The sequence below is a fragment of the Triticum aestivum genome, chromosome 5A, assembly GCF_018294505.1.
Source record: "Triticum aestivum cultivar Chinese Spring chromosome 5A, IWGSC CS RefSeq v2.1, whole genome shotgun sequence".
Lineage (NCBI taxonomy): Eukaryota > Viridiplantae > Streptophyta > Magnoliopsida > Poales > Poaceae > Triticum > Triticum aestivum.
In genome coordinates this window covers 700026660-700045444 of record NC_057806.1, presented here as the reverse complement: position 1 = coordinate 700045444, position 18785 = coordinate 700026660, and the positions used below count along the sequence as shown (strand labels likewise).

The following is an 18785-nucleotide window of genomic DNA, read 5'->3' as shown; positions in this document are numbered from 1 at the left end:
TGATACCATGCATATATATGGGAAAAGAAAACAGCTGATGTGTGATAATTTGCATTGCCAGGTACTAGCTCTGTTCACTTATATAAGACGTTTTAGACATTCAGACACTGTTTAAAATAGTACTCCCTCTGTAAATTAATATAAGAGCGTTTAGATCACTACTTTAGTGATCTAAACACTCTTATATTAATTTACGGTGGGAGTACAAAGCAAGATGTCTTATAAAAACAAACGGAGGGGGTATAAGTAGAGTAGTAGGATGCATCTTATCTCTAGTGTCTCAGAGGTTTCAGGCTTCACTAGCTAGCATCATTCTATCTGACGCTACTAGCTGATGAATTTGTGAGAGAAAGAAAGAAGAGTCAAGATTGGGGTGGGTGGGACGGGGGTCATATTAATTGCCTCGAGCCCTCCAATGCAGCTAGTAACGAGTTCACTTTCTGTTTGGTGAGAAAGTTGGCCGAGGGTAATACTAGCTATTGTACTATCTTGTTTTGTTTTGGCTTATACGAAACAAAAGTAGTGCTCTATGAGGGAACAAGCTGCGGAAAGAAGCTGAGTTTGTTTCGCTAATTAAACCTGTGTCCGTCTAGTCTGATCTGGTATCTTAGATAAGGGTGGTGGAGGTACCATATGTAGATAGATTAATTGTATGAAGCTAGAGTAGTCCCTCCGTTCCGTAATAACTGTTGTGGTTTTAGATCAAATTTGAAAATGCAGAAAGAAGCCTCACTTGTCGTCGTCCCCTGAACTTGTCTGTCTGTCTGGTATATTAGACCTTTTTTAAAAAAAAAGGAGGATGCACTCCCGGCCTCTGCACCTTGACGATGTATACGGTCACTTTATTAATTATTAAGCACAAAAGACCTTACAAAGTAGTACATCAGTGAGCCTGAAGCCACCACCTAGGCAACATCTGTCGCTACTCCTATCCCCTTGATGCAGTGGTGCCGAATGTCCGAGCCTAATACCAAACAGACATCGCATCAAATCCTAACATCTAATGTCGGATGCCCCATCCTAGCCACATACCGGGACTGGGTCACACACCGGTCCGGCGCACTCACCGAGGCTGCCGCCGCCCCACCGATCCATCTCCAGTGCAGGTACTGGCGCACAGACCTTGCCAGGCCTGCCGTCGACGCCACCATGGCGCTAGACAGCTCGACCACTCTGCGCTCGTCCATCCAGCCGCATCCGTCATCGAAATGCAGCTGCACCTAGCAACCTCCGCACCATCGCCACTGCTGGAGCTACTCGAAGCCCACCATCCACAAAATCTCTCTCCCGAACAACAGTTCCTTCCAAGACGGCGCCTCCATGGAGGATACAACACGCAAAACGCCGCCGCCGCCCAATCCAGACTGAATTTTGGACTTTCGTCCGGGAAGGGTTCAGGGGTGGATAGGAAGGGGCTGGGAAGCTACGATCCAAACCCGCGAAGATGAAAGAGCCATGGGCTCAACTCAACCTGACAGTCAGGTTTGACCGGGTCAGGCTTTCCCAAACCCATGCCCGAATATTAAACGGGTGTGCAGTCTTACCCATGACCCTGCCCATGGGCAGAGAAGAAGACCCATGCCCGACCCCGACGGGTTATCCGACCCAATAGGGCACCCATCGGATCTAATATTTTAATTCATTTTTATCTTACCGAACTGACTGCATGTGTTCCTCCCTTCCTTGTCTGCTTTATAGCACAACCCAGCCTACCGTTCACTCATGCAAGCGAGGTGGGACTAAACGAGCTACTCCTTTGCTCAGTTCACGGCAAGCACGCACATCACACTGCACACGCCTCACGCATAGGCTTAAATCATTGGAGGCCCAATAGACCGAAATACTACACCATTTCCAAGTAGTAGTATATATGGGCCTTACCATTCTGGAGCGGTCGGCAGGAAATAAGAAGCGAAGCAAAGATGCATCTCTACCGGCAGTGCTTGGCTGTGCTAAAGAAATTAATTAGCATGTATCTTTGCCAAAACGTCCACACATCATGTAAAATAATCAATATATTTTACTCACTAATATTAGTCGGGTGACCCATCGGGCGACCCATGGGCAGAACCACATGCCCAAACCCTACCCATGACTAATCGGGTTACCCATCGGGCTTACCCATGGATCAATATGCCGACCCATACCCTATCCATTTGGTGCCCATGGGCGCGGCTACCCATGGATCGAATTGCCGGGTTGAGGCTCAACCCACCAGAAAAGGAGGATCGAGAAGAACTCCTTGTAGATCTCCAGACGCCGAATCCGACGTGGCCAGCGACGATCATCACCACCCCGCGGCGGCCGACGGAATCTGAAGAAAGGATCCAGATGGATCCGATCTGGATCCGGCGGCACCCGCGACCACCGGTCAGGCCAACGCTGCCACCACCTCACGACACGCAGGTCGCCATCGCCGCGTCGCGCACGACGCCGATGGGAGCGCCGCCAGACCCCACGTTCGCCCGGCGTTCCTCTGGATCCCGCTGTCCTGCGCCAGCCAAGACGGAGAGGATGGGGAGAAGCCCCGCCGCTGCCCAGCCGGCCAGGCTTCGCCCGACGACGCTATGGACGGCGGCGAGGAGGGGGAGAGGAGGAGGAGACTCGAGGGGCGGGGGCTAGGGTTTTCCCCCAGGTCGCCCGCGGGGGCGAGGGGGGAAGGAAATATTCATTTTCTTTATATGCAAGTTCCAAATTCTTTTGAAGCAAATTATCATTTGTTGGATGCAAATGCCAACTGCTTCAGAAGCAAAGTCCCAATTTAACCGACAGAGCTACGTTGTTGTTGTTGTTGTCAAACTATATTTTGTAAACAGTTCTGGTTGTTGTGGCCATGGAAGCAATTTATAGGATGTGTTGAAACTATCAAGTTATAAATAGATCAAAGCAATCCCTGTTTACAGTGGAAGCAATATTTTACGGACGACTCAAATACACAAATTCTAACTAGATCGAAGTGATTGCTGGTTGTCCTGGAAGAACTTTGTGTGAAGGACCGAAGCACAGATTTCAACCAGATGTAAGTAATCTCCAGTTGCTTCGGAAGCAAATTTAAAGCAGTGTTGAATGGAAACAAATTATCAAGGCGATCGTGAGTTGCTGTGGAAGCAAAAAAAAATCGGCTGACTGAAGTAAACATATTCTAACCTGATGGAAGCAATCTGTATTTTCCATGGAAACAAATTCATAGGCTGGCCTAAAAAGGGTCACGTGTAGAAGGCAATTAAAGTTGGGATCATCCAAAAAATTGTATGGAAGCAAATGGCATGCATGAAAAGCATGGCGCCTAATCAATTTGATATGCCCTGAATTATAGGAGCAGTTATTAGGAAGTAAATTGATTGAAATTAGTGTGGGATGACGCATGCTGCATGCAAACGACTGGGGCTGTACGTGCTGGATCCAATGGTCATCATGGCTCTCATCCTACTACGGTGGATATGCAAAGGATCAGTAGTCTGATCCCAATAAATTTTCTCAGGGGCCAAAGAGTAATTAAGTTTGAATGATGGTCATTTAGGACATATTATTCATGTTCTCTCGTAGTATGCGATCTTGGACTGGACGCATCTGGAAGACGAAAGTTGCGGCGCCACTAGTAGCTTGTGTGCTCTCCGTCGCTACCGGCACCACCACTGTACTTATTCCACTCTAATTAAGCAGCCTAGCATGATTGTGTTGCGTGGTCAAGACGTGGTGTATCACTGTCAGGCTCAGGCTGAGGCGGCTGGCGTGACTTGTCTGCATATGGTACTTTTTTTTTAGAAAAGGAGGATGACCTCCGGCCTAATCTCTACTTCTAATGAAGCAGTTGGTAGTCTCGCTTTCAGGTTTTCTTTAGTCCCACCTCTCCTGATTTTTTTTGGTACCTCCTCCCACCTTTGACTTATCCACCAGAAACCAGAAAAACCTCCTCCTGAGGCCTCAACCCACACCCATCCACGTATCAAAAAAATAGACCTGCGAAGGTTAACCAACGAAAAAAGACCTATGAAGGTTAACCAGAGCTACGAGTACGAGAACCACGCCCAGCCGCCATAGTCGAGTCCTACGCCGCCACCGAGATCCGAGAGGAGCCGCCGCCGCCGAGATCCGAGATGAGCTGGCCACCGGACACCATGACCTCCCTCCCCAGCCGGCCGCCACCACCCCCTCCCCCAGCAGCCATGTACAGCGGGGCAGCGATGGGTATCGGCCTCCCTCCTCCCTTCGCCCAAGGCTAGGAACTCCCCTCCCCTACCCGATCTCCTCCCTTCGTGCAAGGCCACGAGCTCCCCTCCCCTACCCGATCTGACGGAGAGAGGGCCAGGTCTTGCCACTCCGGTGTTTGATGTGGCCAGATCCGGACGGGGGATTCGCCGCAGAGCCTCCATGTCGGTGGAGCAGCAGCAGCCCGACAGAAGGTGGGTGCCCAATCCATTTTTTGGTGATTTGTCTATAGTTAGATTAGCACAGGGAGGGAGCAGTGCAGCGCGGATTAGAAGAACGGACATCAAACTCTCCATTAGATTAGTTCATATTATATTCCTACTATCATAGTTCATATCATAATGCTGATGCCTCTTTAGATCCAGCGCTCAAATAAGATTATGAGGAAGGGCATCACACTCTCCGGGAGCAAACAAGATACCACATACCGATCCTGTCAGTGCATGTAATATCACTATGTTGTATTAACAAATCTGCCTAATGTTGTATTAACAAATCTGTCTTTTCTTTTTTCACATTGTGTAGGATTCGGAATTATGACAGGGAGTCAGGGACACAATCAAATTTATACCATCCGTTGTGATTCAATTTGACCATTTCATTAAAATTTCCGGATGGATCTTAATTCCTCGGGAATGATGTGGTTCTGGAGTCTATTGTTAATCTCTTCTGTCGCAGATGTTTCACAAATCCAACTACCATGTTGATTTTCTGATCATTCTTTGGTCTGGAGTCTGGACTATACATGATATATGTATTATATCATCATCACAAATATGATTATTTTTCTTCTTCTCACAAGGCGCTTCCGATGCACAGATGGCGGCAATGAAGCAGCAGGCTCTGGAGAGCGTGCAGTGGAGGAAGGAGTTCCTGGTGGAGGTGCTGATGCTGACGGTGCTCAGCCAGCCTAACTTCGTCAGCCTGGTCGGCTTCTGCGCGCAGGGGGACAAGCGCCTGCTATTGTACGAGTACATGCCCTTCGGCAACCTAGAGAGCCATCTCTTTGGAATACTTCGTCTCAACTTGCTCTCTGTTTGGTCCAGTTCATCTCTGCAATGCAGTTAATATGTATCTATCTCTGCTCTTAACATGTTATAACTAAGCATCCCTATTGAAATGCATTGGCTTTTCTTCATGATGCATGTGTTATGGTAGTAGTTCTGTTTGTGTGGTAAATCTTCACACTACTGGTGTGTGTTCTAGAAAGTTGTTCGTGTGGATTTGGGAAATCAAAGGGGAAAAGAAATGGGTCATAGAAGAATCATCTATGGTTCTCCTTTCTCAGTTCTGGGAAAGAGTTCACTTCAAGAATTTGCTTTTCTTTTTGTTCACTTTCAATTCCCTTTTGTCAATCCCTCTCTCATTTGATTGTAGGATACAGGCTTTCAAAGGTGGGGCATGGGCTCAGAGGTGAGGCCACTAGCGGTTCAACTTTGCACATACAAGAAAATAAAATCAAGGTTCTGCTGCTGAATAGATATTGTGTTGTAAACTTTAATATACACACACATGGATAAGTCAGTTAACAATTGTCTTCTGTGATCAAATTGGCTTGCTATTGTGAAGGAAATGAGTTGTTTGCTTCTGCTTCTGTGATCATGGGTTAGTTGGAAATCAGAATGTACGATTAATTATTAGAGAATGTCGCTCACAGTTAATTTCTATAAATCTGCACTACAAGCTAAATGTGTGCAATTTCTGTTGGGTTCGATCCAATATAGAAATTTGGACAATATATAAGGATCAATACAAATCCTGCTGCCTTCCTATGAATAAATCTTTCAAAGGACATCTTCTAATACAGCAGCCACACATTGTTCTTACATATAAATCATATAAATGGATTCATTCAGATTTATTTTGTTTCATGTCCCTGAAAGTTCTCTCATCTTTTGATGTGTGTTTATTGTAGGGACTTACTTGGTGTGAAAATTATGCTCCTGCTTTAATAGCTGATATCAGGAACTATGTTTTAGTGTTTATTCCTTACCACTTCCAATATACTAATGTGCCTACTTTTGTACAATGTTCTTAACTGAAGTCGATTGTTCATGTAGGCACAAATTGGACGGACAAATGTTGATAGAGGAGGAGAACACCATGCAAGTACGTATGTGCCAAAATTGATAGATTTACCTCTAGGCATTGCATTATTTGCCGCAGTTTAGGTGTACTTTTTAAAGAATTTGTAGAAGATAGCAAAGGACTAGATGAAGGATCCATTCCTTTTAGAAACAGGTGGAAAGCATTCAGTTTAGTAAATATTGTATATACCCTTCTCCTGAAAAGTTAAATGTTGTTGCTTGGGAAAAAGGAAAATGCTCACAGATCAAATCCTTTGGTACAATGATTACTTTTTAGGGATGCAAATTTTAAACTTCAGTTATGCTTTATTGGTCGTTTTTCTCTAATAATTATCTTCCATGTAGTATAAACATCTGGAGGTATTATTAGTTTTTATTTTATTTTGTACTATAAGATAATAACAATGCATACAGGAGACTGAATTAGCTTAGGACATCAAAGGAAGTTCCTTTTGTAACTTGAAGAGTGTTCTTTCATACGTGTTGATAACAGTGTGCCTCCAATTAGTTTCTAGACATCCTTTCCAAGTCTCATACCTTTTATATTCCTCTGTTTTCTCCTTTTAGTCCAATTATTTCTTGAGAACTAAAATAATCATATACTCCCTCCGTCCAGAATTACTTGATGCTGAAATGCACGTCTAGATACATCCATTTCAGTGTCAAGTAACTCTGGACGGTCATGTCTTTTGATTTTTGAACCAAGTGTTATCTTGTTTTCTCGATAGGCAAGAAAGGTCCAACTGGCAAAAGCATAAGAGGATGTTTCTGCACTTCTCTTCCTCTATTGAGTTTATAATGCATATAAAAAAATGTATATCTGTTTCTGTTCTTGCACCTACATTATTCATTTATGCTCCTTCGACTCCTTTTGAATGTCTTATACTCTCTGCAATCACCAAACTGGAAGACATGCGCTTTTTAGGACATCTTCAATGCAAGACTCTTATACACGCGCTTAAGAGAACTATTTTTTTTGTAAAATACAGTAAAAAGAAACACCCAAGCGCAGATCTATTTCAACGCAGACGGTACCTGATGCTAATATAATTTTCCGGCGTAGCAGCGATCCATCCAACACGGCAAGAGATACCTAGGCACTCGGTGCTATTTCTCACGTCAATGCACCCCCTATGCCGGGAATCGTTGGCTCAAGCGGCAATCGAGCAGGATGGATATCCTAGCGCCTCTATATTAGCACCCACAAGGAAAGTAAACATAGGCGCATATTGTGTTCAACATGATGATACAAGCGAGAGTTGGCCTACGCCGCCAACTGATCTGCGGCAGCGTGGAAGGAGTGTTCAAAAGCAGCATGAGCAGTTGTTCTACTGCTGGTCGGAGGGAGAGCTTGGCAAGGGAGATAGAGGGAGCTCTACAACCACGATCTTGGCATACAACCCGATGGCATCGTGCCCACGTAAGCTTCTTCCATGTTCCAATTCTTGCACTTGTTGGTCTTTTACTGTCAAAGCTTACGAAATCTTAGATGTTGCTGACAAAAGACCGAGATACAATATTTCAATTACAGGCTATATATTATTCAGCAAGTACGTTTGCAAAAAAATTGATCTCAGCAGGTTGGTGTTCATGTACAGGTTGCTATATGAGAATATACTGCGTATTGGTCAAATCTCAAAACAAATGGCCCATTCTGACCATAACTATTCCAAAAGCATTGATAGGCTTTTTAAAACATCAAGCTATCTGTATATTGATCTCAACAGTGTCCAAAATCCAAATGGTTATGTTTGTTCAGATTTTCCTCATTTTTACGTTCTTTGAATTAAAGTAGTGCTTGAGGTTAATAATAAATGATTGTTGGTAACTTAACTAGCTCATGAGAATAATTTGTGATATAGCTTGCTCCTATATGTGTCATTGACAACGTTCTAATGTCACAACTTTTTTTATCGTGCACTCTTACAAGGTCATTTCTTGTTTGTTTTTGTGAGCAGAGCAACCTCCTTCTGGATGACAAAAGAATTAGGTCCAGATAATTTGTTCTTTGAGCAAAGCAACTTTGTTGGGGATACCAAAAGAAGTTTCAGTTTTCTTACTAATTAATGCGGCAATTGGTAAGGATAGAACAATGTCAGTTTTCCTTATGTTGGTTTTGTACTAAACATAATCATTTATGAAAGACCTTGAAAGAACTCTATACAGTATGTTAATCAGGAAAACCATGTACTCCCTCTGTTCCTAAATATTTGTCTTTCTAGAGATCTCAAATGGACTATCACATACGGATGTATATAGACATATTTTAGAGTGTAGATTCACTCATTTTGCTCCGTATGTAGTCACTTGTTGAAATATCTAGAAAGACAAATATTTAGGAACGGAGGGAGTAGCTTTTTGGGCGTTTTCTCTTAGTATTACAACCTTAATCCTTGTTGGGTTTGAAAGAAATTGTGTTAAACATGATTATGAGCTTATTGGATCTTAAACAAACTACTCCCTCCATTCCTAAATATAAGTCTTTCTAGAGATTCCACTACGAACTACATAGGATGTATATAGACATACTTTAGAGTGTACATTCACTCATTTTGCTCCGTATGTAGTCCGTAGTGGAATCTCTAAAAAGACTTATATTTTGGAACGGAGGGAGTACATTACATGTGTAGTAATTTTAGTAGCTAGACATGCATACTCTGCTATGTTAGATTTAGGAGAAAGAGTTGTTTTATTCATTCATCTGGAATTTTTTGTCTATAATCCTGATCTATTTTTTCATCTTTTGATCTTCTTTGCTTCAGTTGTGCTCTTGTTACATTAACTCAGCATGACGGAATGTTTCGTGCTAACATGGTTCATGGTTGCAGGCTGCCGCGACAGAAAACTGGGAGCCCCCTAGGAACAAAATAAAAAAAAGGTCCCAACCTCCTGTCGATGCTTATCTTAATAACTTGGCATGAATTTTGTTTCTTACATATATTTGTCCATGGTTACCTTTTTCAAACAAGCTTTAGCTTCTACAATGGGATAAGGCCTCACATGAGTGACTGAAAAATCGTCCCTTTTTAAAATTTACCTGATAGTGTTGGGATTTAAATATTTCCTTTTCGTGATTCATGTGACATTCTAAAGTAATGCAAATTTGTAATGAATGAATTACACTTTTGTGCAGTACAGAAAGATCCTGCCTTTGCCCTTAATACACCTGATGGGCAATGTCATCACCAGCATGAGTTTGGTCTCCTTAACGCACCCGATCGAGGCCATGGAGTCCGTCTTCCCTATTCTACTATTTGTCTTGTTCCTCGGGCAGGTATTTGGTTTCAGACTTTATCAAGTGGTCTGTCCTGACAAATGAAATGTGATGAACACCTAGGGAATAATGTACCTATATAGTATTAGGAATCTTTTTGTATCAATGAAATTGCTGTGCATGCTCGTAGGTATATGTTCTCCTATCTTGACAAATGAAATGAGTGATTACAAAACTATTTTTGATCGATGAAATGGATGGATGTATGGACATCTTGTTATGCAGATGTCATGTGTGAAACTCTTTTCAGCTGTATTGTCTTGACCCGTTTAGGATGGCACAACCAGTTTCTACCACAACTATTGTGGTATCAAGTATCAAGGCGAGGCACTTATATGTGATTATCAGTCAACATGAGCTATAACAAGTTGAAGGTCCAGCTATCTCCAGGGGTTCACTACCACAGACCGATGGGTTTGAATTTTGATGTGTGTGTGATTGGGTTGTAAGAGGAAATTTGAGCTGACTGCATCATGCACAACTGCCAGAGGTGGCAAGTTTGGATAGATGGTGGAGAGACGAAAATAGTGGATGAAATAAGAAAAAGAAAAGAAGATGAAGAGTTATTTAATGGTCAAAGATTGTCGATAACACCACCCTATTTGCACGAGTGTCCTAAAGGTTTATATTAAACTACAAAAATATGTATGCTCTGTAGCAACGGATGGGCAATTAACTTGCGATGGATTCAGGGAAAGACCATCCAGTTAACGTCTAGCGGGGGCAAGGAGCCAAGAACGTGGTTGCACAAGACACCAATTTACCCGGAGATCACCCTCGGCACCGAAAATCGACCTGGGAGGGCCAGGTCGATGACACGGATCGCCCGAGGTAGAAATCGTATAGTATGAAGCCCATGGCACCAGAAATCGCCATGGGATGGCCATATTGATGTCGTCGCTGAATCCGGCTACTCACCGTGACATATATGTGCTCACCGCAGCTCATCAGATCTGACCAAAACATATAACCGGGGAGGGGATGGGCGACATAGCGATTGATGGAGGGGAGGGGATGGTGAGCGTGGATGGGAAGGTGGCAGCGACATGCCACGATTGGGAGATATGGTGGCAGCAACGCCGTGGCAGAGAGAACGAGTGAGAGGGGTGGTTGCGGTGAGAGAATCGGTTGCGAGGGGGACACGAGGTCCATTATGCTAGAGTCAACACGAGGTTAGAAGTTTTGCGACAAGGAAACTATCCAAACGTTGGCAACATTATTTGATAGCTGGCTTGGGATAGACAACGACATCTCATCGTGCAACATGATAAGTAAACTATTTTGTCTATTGTTATCGTGGTTTATTGTTGTTTCTAATAGCTCCACTTGTAGATTTATCTTCCCTATGCATTCATCGGCCAATACATTTTATACGTCATCGCTAAAGAGGCACGTCGTCTATATATTATGGAGCCTATTCAAACATCATGATCGTTAGAGGATAAAAATTTAAGGCATGCACTGAAATTAAAAAGTTTTGCAAGGGATTTCAAAGAAGCACTCGAAATAAAGCTGCCTGGTTGAAATTCTGATATATCTAAATGTCAACATTTATTTCCGTTTGGTATTTCAACGAGTATAGATGGGTAATGAATTCATAATAAAAACATTTATTTTTGTTATCACCATATTCTTTATATTATCAATTTAAATAATTGCAGGAATGTGTCTAGCTATTTTGTTTTTAATTTTATGCTCTGGTGGAACGGTAAAGATTAAGCCGGTGTGCGGGGTGAGTATTGTCCGTTACATGTTTTAAGACCTTCGGCGTGAAATTTTCATACCAACTACATATAATGTTTGTGCAAGATGGGTATGAGTTGAGGAAACAGTTTTTATTATACTTGCTAAAACATCGTGAGAATGAAGCTAAAGGCAACTTTTCTGATATTGTGAAAGAAATTTTTAAACGCATCATCTAGATATTGATAGTTTTGTAATAGATGTTAAGGTCGAACATCGCTCAGTTTGTTACATGCACATGTCGTTAATCTTTTTTTTTTGTTATCAATTTACATTGCAAAATTGAACTTCAATTATTCAATAATTGTGTTTGTGTTATATTGTTTGTATGTGTGAAATTTAACATGTAAATCTTGCAAACTATTTCGAAAACCCGTGACAACGCACGGACACTCTACTAGTCTACATATGGTATGACTGCACTGTACTTATTCCGCTCAGTTAAGCAGCCTAGCTTTGACTGTTGACTGCATTGCATGGCCCAGCCGTCGTGTATCATAATCAACATTTTTTGTCTAACTTATGATCGCTACTCTTTATCTCTAGCGTTTCATGGGCATGCAATCAGCAGGTTGGTACACCACGGAGGCGCAAGGCGAGACGGCGGCTCCCCATCAATCGCGCACTTCCGTGCCAGAACAAGAAGATGAGAGGAATCGATCCTGATGGATCAATAGATGTCTCGTTCGATTCTTCTTGTTTTGATTACACTAATATATATGCTAATCAATTTTGTTAAGTGGCTTTCATGCATTCGGAACAAGACCAGGAAGCCAACAACTATGTCGCTCCGGCGCTCGGCGACATCAAACCAGCGGTGGCCTCGTCGAGGACGCATGAACAGCCGCGGCGTACTTCTTCCTTGGTGACGCTCGACGCCGTCCACAGTGGTAAGTCCGACCGACTACGACCAATATCGGTGGTATTTGTGTTGCGACGGACGACGACACCCTCCATGCAGTGACTTTGAAAGATTATGCGGATTGGGTATCCAATCAATTAATCCTCCAAACCAACTAAACCGGGGAAGCTGAAGCGAAAATGCAATTCTCGGGTGAGGGGCTCCGCAGCTCGCCCAGAAGAAGAAAGACCCGCCGCTAACGATTTGGAAATCCCTGGTGGGCTGGGCATTCAATCAAATCAAGCCAGCCTTCAATGCCACCAGATTTCCAGATCGCTGACTGTCTATAATTCATCCCCTCTCTCAAAAAGAGCTACACATCAAATGGAGTTACAAATCATCCCAAAAAAACAGACTGCGCACCCTCCCGCCTGCAGTAATTCCACGACGCGCCTCCAGGCTGTTCTCACGCTATCTTCATCGAGTCGTCTTCAGGCGGCGAGAACTCAACCATCTGCATCCCTCTTCCTGCAACGGCGATGTGGTATATCCCGCTCCCACTGACAAGATAACAACAATCACCATGAGAAAATCGTAAAGATGAAACTACGACAGAGAACATCACGTACACATTTTCATCGGCCAAGAAAAAAGAACATAGATGATGCTGTGAAGCCTCCTCACCGGTCATGGAAAACATCCAGAGTTTCCGGCTCGGGCACGCTGATGATAACATGGGAATGCTCCATGAATTTGCCGGACGGGCCCATCTTCCAACATCTGATTCTCTGATCAAGCCCGGTGGAGAAAGCCCAGGCACCGTCCGTCCAGATACCTGACGGTAAAAGCGCAGGTGCTTGTACCATCAGCTTACAAGGACAGTTGCTAAACTGAAATACTAATTAAACCAAGCCGTGATATTAACAGTCAGACATACCTTTCACTGCTGATCCGTGAGCCGATGGAACCGTGTGTTGGCCAAGTATTTGAAATCCACCTTTGTCAGGAGGCGAGATTATGTTTGACGTATTAGTTGAGCAGCCCTGTGGGGGTCCTAATGTGAAAACAAAACACTGAACCGCCTGATCATCACCGCCACTTACGATGCAGTAAAACAAGCCAGGTGCAGAGCTTGATCGCTGCTCCATCTCTGAAACATGGAGGCAGTTGACGCCTGACTGGTGAACACCGGAGAACATCTGCAATGGCTGCAGCTCAGGTATATCACATGACTGGGTACTTGAAACTGTGTCCTCGGTGTTTTTTATGGCCTCGGTTTCTGCCACTCCTGAAGTTTCATGTGGACTCTCTGCAGCAGCGCGCGAGCTACTCAGATTGTTCTCACTGGGGAGCAATGCTTGTTCGTTACCCTTTTTCACAGAACTGTTTGCCAGTGGTCGCCACCGACGACGACCACCCTGACTCCCTCTTCCTGTCTTGGGCCGCTTTTGGCAGTCGATAACCATGTGCGGCTTAGTCTCTGATACTAGTTGCATAAAGCCATGAATGGTGTCTGTTAGGTCCCACAATGTGATGCTACCATCTGTAGATCCACTCACAATAATGTACCTATCGCCATTATAAACATCACCTGAAAGCAAATGTGTGAATTTCATTATGCTTAATAACATTATCAGAACAAATAAGAAAGAGTAGAACTGACCTTCACAGTGGGCACCAGAGGCGACAACAATATGCCGTAGCACAAGAACTGGTGATGCCTGTGGGACCAACAAGGCAACATCAAACCTGTACACAAAGAAAAGGAATAGCTAACTGAAAGCCCCAAGACTAGTACAGATAAATAGGAACTCCACTTCAGAAATTTCATGTTGCTTACCATAGCCGAGAAGGCAAAAGAAGCGCACGGACAATAACTGTTGCATCAGAGCAAGCAACAACCACAAAACAAACTGTCAACCTGGCACAAAACAAAGAGCTTAGATTACCCTCATTTCTTGCAAGAGCTAATAAGAAAGTATTCTAGACCCTATATTTGTGAGCAACTCATGAGTCATTTCTTGCAAGAGCTGAAACAGAGAGTGCCCTAGACCCTATATTTGTGAGCAATTTATGAGAGATATTTCTTCCAAGAGCTGAAACAGAAAGTACCATGGGCCCTATATTTATGAGCAATTCATAAGAGTGCAGTGCCAAATCTTACTCGGTAGCCGGATGTTTCAAAAGAAATGCTGTAACAGAAAGGTAACGCCAGTCATTTTCCATCTGATCCATAATAGCCAGATTGGGTTGAGCAGAGGAATTTCCTTTCCCGCCTTCCTCGAAGTTCAGCTTTACATGATCAGCTTTCAACCTCTTGGTGCCAAGCTTTGGTGGCATGTGGGTAGAAAGCCACTGAAATGTAACGGCTGAATCACTATTGTCTGAGCATTCTGAGCCTTGCTTGGTGTCTAAATCTAGACCACTCGAGCACACTTGCTTGTTGTTCTCTGCAATCCTAGGTTCTAGAATCCAAGCCGTCAGAACTTGCTTTGATCCAACAGATATCAATATGTAAGTGGTGTCCTTGTTTTCGACCCAAGTGTCGGCAGAACTGACACTAGAGTTGCGCGATTTATCTGCTAATGTGTATGTTTTTGGGATGAAACACGTATCTCTCACAGCTGACCCGCCAACATGCTCCCCAAGCAGCTTGGATGAGCACCATTTTCCAGCACTACTAGCCGAGTACCTGTAACAAAGATCAAGACAACATATATCATATGGTTCATAACAGAACCTGAAATGAACAGGTGTATTTGATTAACCCTTGTTTGTTATTATGCATGAATAGTAACTTATTTACCCTGTAAGCCGGACGGTTCCATCTTCACACCCGGTTGCAATCCACAAATCTGTACTCCTCTCAGGATGTGAATAGCTTGCTGGATCTATGAAGCAAAGAGAATGCACTTCTCTTCCATGGAACTGGGTATGAAAAACTTGAGGAAGCAGCTTCCTATCTTGAGCTGGTGCCCAGTGTCTGTGGACATGAATACTGTGGTCCTGCTAGGAAGTCAATTCTCATGAGGTGTGTAAATTTGCACAGAACAACAGTGAAGAAAACACTTCCACAAACATCGTTAAGCAAGGGCTGGGCAGCAAACCTTCACGAAGGCAAAACAGTTTTGATACTCAGGGACTGTCCCAAGATAATAAGAGTAAGGGCGCCGCCATCCTCCGCAGGATATTTGAACCAGCTATAGAAGGGCAAACAAATCCAGAATTATTAGATTAGCCCAACCGTTGCCAAATTCAAATTTCCAAACTGTCCAGTTTATTCAGTATGTCTTACCTTTGTATCATTTTCAAGGTCCCAAATGATAAAATCCACAGAGGTGAAACCTATTGCATAGGTACCAACCAATTGGTTACCAGAGGCATGATTTGCGTAGATGGATTGAATGGTGCCTAATTCTTTCAATTGTCTCATTCCAACAAATTCAACTTTTTTGACATGTCTCCCATACTTGAAGAAGCAAATACAGCCGTCTCCCCCAGTCTGTAAAATGTTCAGAGCAGAGGAGTTTATGTCAGGCCAAGCTCATGACTTCAATAGAAAGAACAACAAAACTCTGTACATACAGTGTGGATTTCAATATGATCTGAAGCTGAGGTGATTATCTGAACACTTGTGACACTAGAAATGCCATGAGCTCCTTTAAAACGGTCACGTAAAGGTATCTTCTGTTGTGCCTCACTGCTGTCATGTGCTGCCAATGTTTTATGAAAAGGAAAGGCAGCGATGTTACCCTTCTTATCACCTGTTATAAGGATCTGCATAGAAAATAACATGTACTTTTTTTTTACATCAGAGAACAAAATATATTCTTTGCAGCAAACTGTAACATTTCTCTTTTGATAGTTATTAGAACATCAGGCACTGGTATTCTATAAACAATTAGTGTTCCCGTAGTCATAATTATGGAACGTCTCATATTCGCGTGAAATATTATATAAGCCACTGTTATGGTTTTGCATTCAGTGAGAAACAGAGCAAGTTTATAAGAATTACCTCATCCTGAAGTGATACATCTAAACACATGATTCGAGCCCCAAAGGGAGATTCAAACATTGCAACAAGTGAAACCTCCTGAGCTGTAGTAATCGCATGGCCATTTGACAAAAGGGCATTCCTTACGTTCCATAACTTAAGAGCGCCTCTAGGATCAGCTGTGAAAATGTGGCTGCGAGGGGAAAAAACTGTTGAGAACAATAATTACCTGCTAACCAGAAAGTAAATAGGAAATAATCCACATACCTACATTCAAGGGACTTGCACCAGTATAGTCCTAGTAGTTGCCTATCCTTTTCAGCTGGCCAGGTAACAGATAAATCTATTTTAGGTTCAAGACTGGGACTGCTTAAACGGACGATAGTAACATTTCCTCGACCGTCTCCAAGGGCAATTATATCCTCCTTATCCAAAGAAATGTCTGAGCACCCTGTCATTACATCCATACATATAATTGGTGCTTTCTCAGTGACCTGAATAACCTCAGTCCATCTTGGATCTTTTGTATCAGAGAGCTCAGCATGATGCAGATATCCATTGTTTGTGGCAACATAGAGAACATTTTCTTGCACAAAATGTAAGCATCGGACATATTCACTTTTGCTGTGATAAACAAAAAAACAATCACTCACACTATATCACAATGAAAAATGGAGATAATACAAGAAAACACGGAAGCACACCATACCTATCCAAGGCACCATGCTGTCCTGATACTATAGGAGAAGATATTTCAAACACCTCAGAATCGTATTTCAGACCATCTGGGGCCACGTTTTCTTCCAATATGTCATGAAAAGAGGAGTTACATAGGTGGTGCACTTTGATTGCAGAATCAAACCCAGCGGTGATCAGAACTAGTGAGCTTGGATTATATAAACATCGCCATAATCCTCGGCCACTGTAACAATAGATGCAGCATAGAAAATTAAGTTTTACTAAGGGAAGCACTTGTTGCAAGTCAAGGTAGTCAAACTCCGACATACTTAATTTGCTCGCCTTACACTTTATCTAAGTTGATCTTCCCAACTTACATGTGTTCTTTGAATGTTTTGATTAGCTTTCCATCCATGCCCCAAATGCAGCAAGTACAATCCTCACCAGCAGTTATAACTATCTAAAAGGCAAGTTGAGGTGAAAACAGTAAGCTGTATTTCGTCTACAATAACAGCTAGATGATCAAGTTCCCCTTTTGTCACAAAAAAAGCATTAATGCAATAATATGGTATGTGTCCATGACAGAGTTGTGAGTAGAAAAGAACTGAGAAAATGGCCGTCGCTAAACAAGCATAATGGCAAATCCACCTTCAAAACTGAAAGATGAAAAGGCAAAGTGCAACAAACTTACAGAATCAGATATGCAACAATCCCAAATTCTAGCACTGTGTCCGAAAAGTGTCAGTTTGGGTATAATGTCCACATCATCAATTTTGGCTGTTTGATTGGTAAGATCCTGTGGCTGACAACTTAACATCCACATGCGAGCACTGCCATAACAATGAAGCCAAGCACATAAGATCAATATTACAAAAGACGGACATTTGAAACAATAAAGTTCCAGAAGCTAGATACAGATACTTCAGCAAAGGAAATCTAACACAGATAATGCAGAGAAGTGAAAGCCAGAATGAACCTGACCTGCGATCATCAGAAACGGACATGAACTTTGATCCATCAGAGGACCAAGCTATTCGAAATATTGAACCTTCGTGTTCCTTCAGCCTTCCAATATGAACAGCCATGTATTTATTATCACTAAGATGAACATTTTCACTGTTATCTACACCAGTAGCACCCAACTCGTCCGAGCTTAATAACGAAGTACTCAGGGTTTCGGGTACCAATTTCCAAATAAGAATCTGAAAACAGATATGATGGAGTTAATGAGTTATAGTAATGTTCATACATAAAAACAAAACTCTGTGTGTCTCAAAATTTTGTTGCATTAGAAGATTACCTCGTTTAGAATGGTACCAGACGCCACGAGGAGGGATTGAACAGAGTCCCCCCACATTCTCATTGAATACAGAAGGCACTTCTCTGCATCCACAAAACACACCAGAAGCAAGTATATCAATACAAATTCTGGCGCAGAGAATATAGTTTCGAACTTTAGGGCAACACATCGATTGTCGTCGAACCTGGAGAATTCACTCGGGTAACAAACACATGGTCCGTCAAATCCCACAATGCCACTGAATTGTCGCCCAAACCAATCGCAAGCAGCCTGTCCACCTGCGCCGAAAACAAACAAACATGAATGGCAGAGGAAAACGAAGCTTCCCTGCGCGAATGCAGGGACCGGACAGCACGACCGAGCGTGCATACCTCGAGGAAGCAAGCGTCGAGCACCCAGTGGTCGAACCCGGGGAGCCTCTGCTCCAGCTCCAGCCGCACGGCGACCGCCCCGCCATCCTCGGCGTCTACGCGGAGGCTGAGGAGCTTCACCCTCCTCTCGCCGAAGACGGCGAGGGTGAGCCCGTCGGCAGGGGGCGAGCCGCGGGGCTGGATGCCGTGGACGCGCACGCCGTCCAAGACCCGGAAGGAGGCGACGAGCCTGGCGGCGTCCACGTCGTAGACGAGCAGCTCCGACCCGGTCCCTGCGAGAGCGCGCGG

At 43.4% G+C, this 18785-nt stretch overlaps 2 protein-coding genes across 11 annotated transcripts; one reads left to right on the top strand and one right to left on the bottom strand.

The window, feature by feature from the left end:
* The first annotated feature begins 3953 nt into the window (after nucleotides 1-3953).
* Nucleotides 3954-9759, top strand: LOC123106103 (uncharacterized). Of its 10 annotated transcripts, none has more exons than XR_006451205.1 (10): nucleotides 3954-4403; nucleotides 4569-4644; nucleotides 4735-4934; nucleotides 5029-5174; nucleotides 5594-5622; nucleotides 6270-6318; nucleotides 7286-7716; nucleotides 8255-8374; nucleotides 9125-9174; nucleotides 9435-9759. XR_006451205.1 is itself a non-coding variant. In XM_044528309.1 (8 exons), exons 2-6 carry the CDS (start codon nucleotides 5029-5031, stop codon nucleotides 8272-8274), a joined length of 654 nt encoding a protein of 217 aa, XP_044384244.1. In that variant the 5' UTR covers nucleotides 4651-4934; the 3' UTR covers nucleotides 8275-8374; nucleotides 9125-9174; nucleotides 9435-9759. The 10 variants fall into 10 exon arrangements, 1 of the variants encoding a protein (XP_044384244.1); XR_006451209.1 differs by having other exon boundaries at nucleotides 5587-5622; XR_006451207.1 differs by having other exon boundaries at nucleotides 3956-4403; nucleotides 5587-5622; nucleotides 7363-7716.
* Nucleotides 9760-12368: 2609 nt separating this feature from the next.
* On the bottom strand, nucleotides 12369-18769 carry LOC123106102 (uncharacterized; the record flags this gene model as incomplete). The annotated part of the gene is given in 19 exon segments (XM_044528308.1): nucleotides 12369-12714; nucleotides 12839-12989; nucleotides 13092-13745; nucleotides 13818-13903; nucleotides 13995-14075; nucleotides 14319-14846; nucleotides 14961-15160; nucleotides 15262-15354; nucleotides 15450-15656; nucleotides 15740-15931; nucleotides 16170-16341; nucleotides 16416-16772; nucleotides 16858-17070; nucleotides 17204-17286; nucleotides 17518-17656; nucleotides 17808-18028; nucleotides 18127-18209; nucleotides 18311-18404; nucleotides 18498-18769. Coding segments are annotated over 19 exon segments (3920 nt in total), but the record flags the coding sequence as incomplete, so codon positions are not given.
* Between the last annotated feature and the right edge of the window lie 16 nt (nucleotides 18770-18785).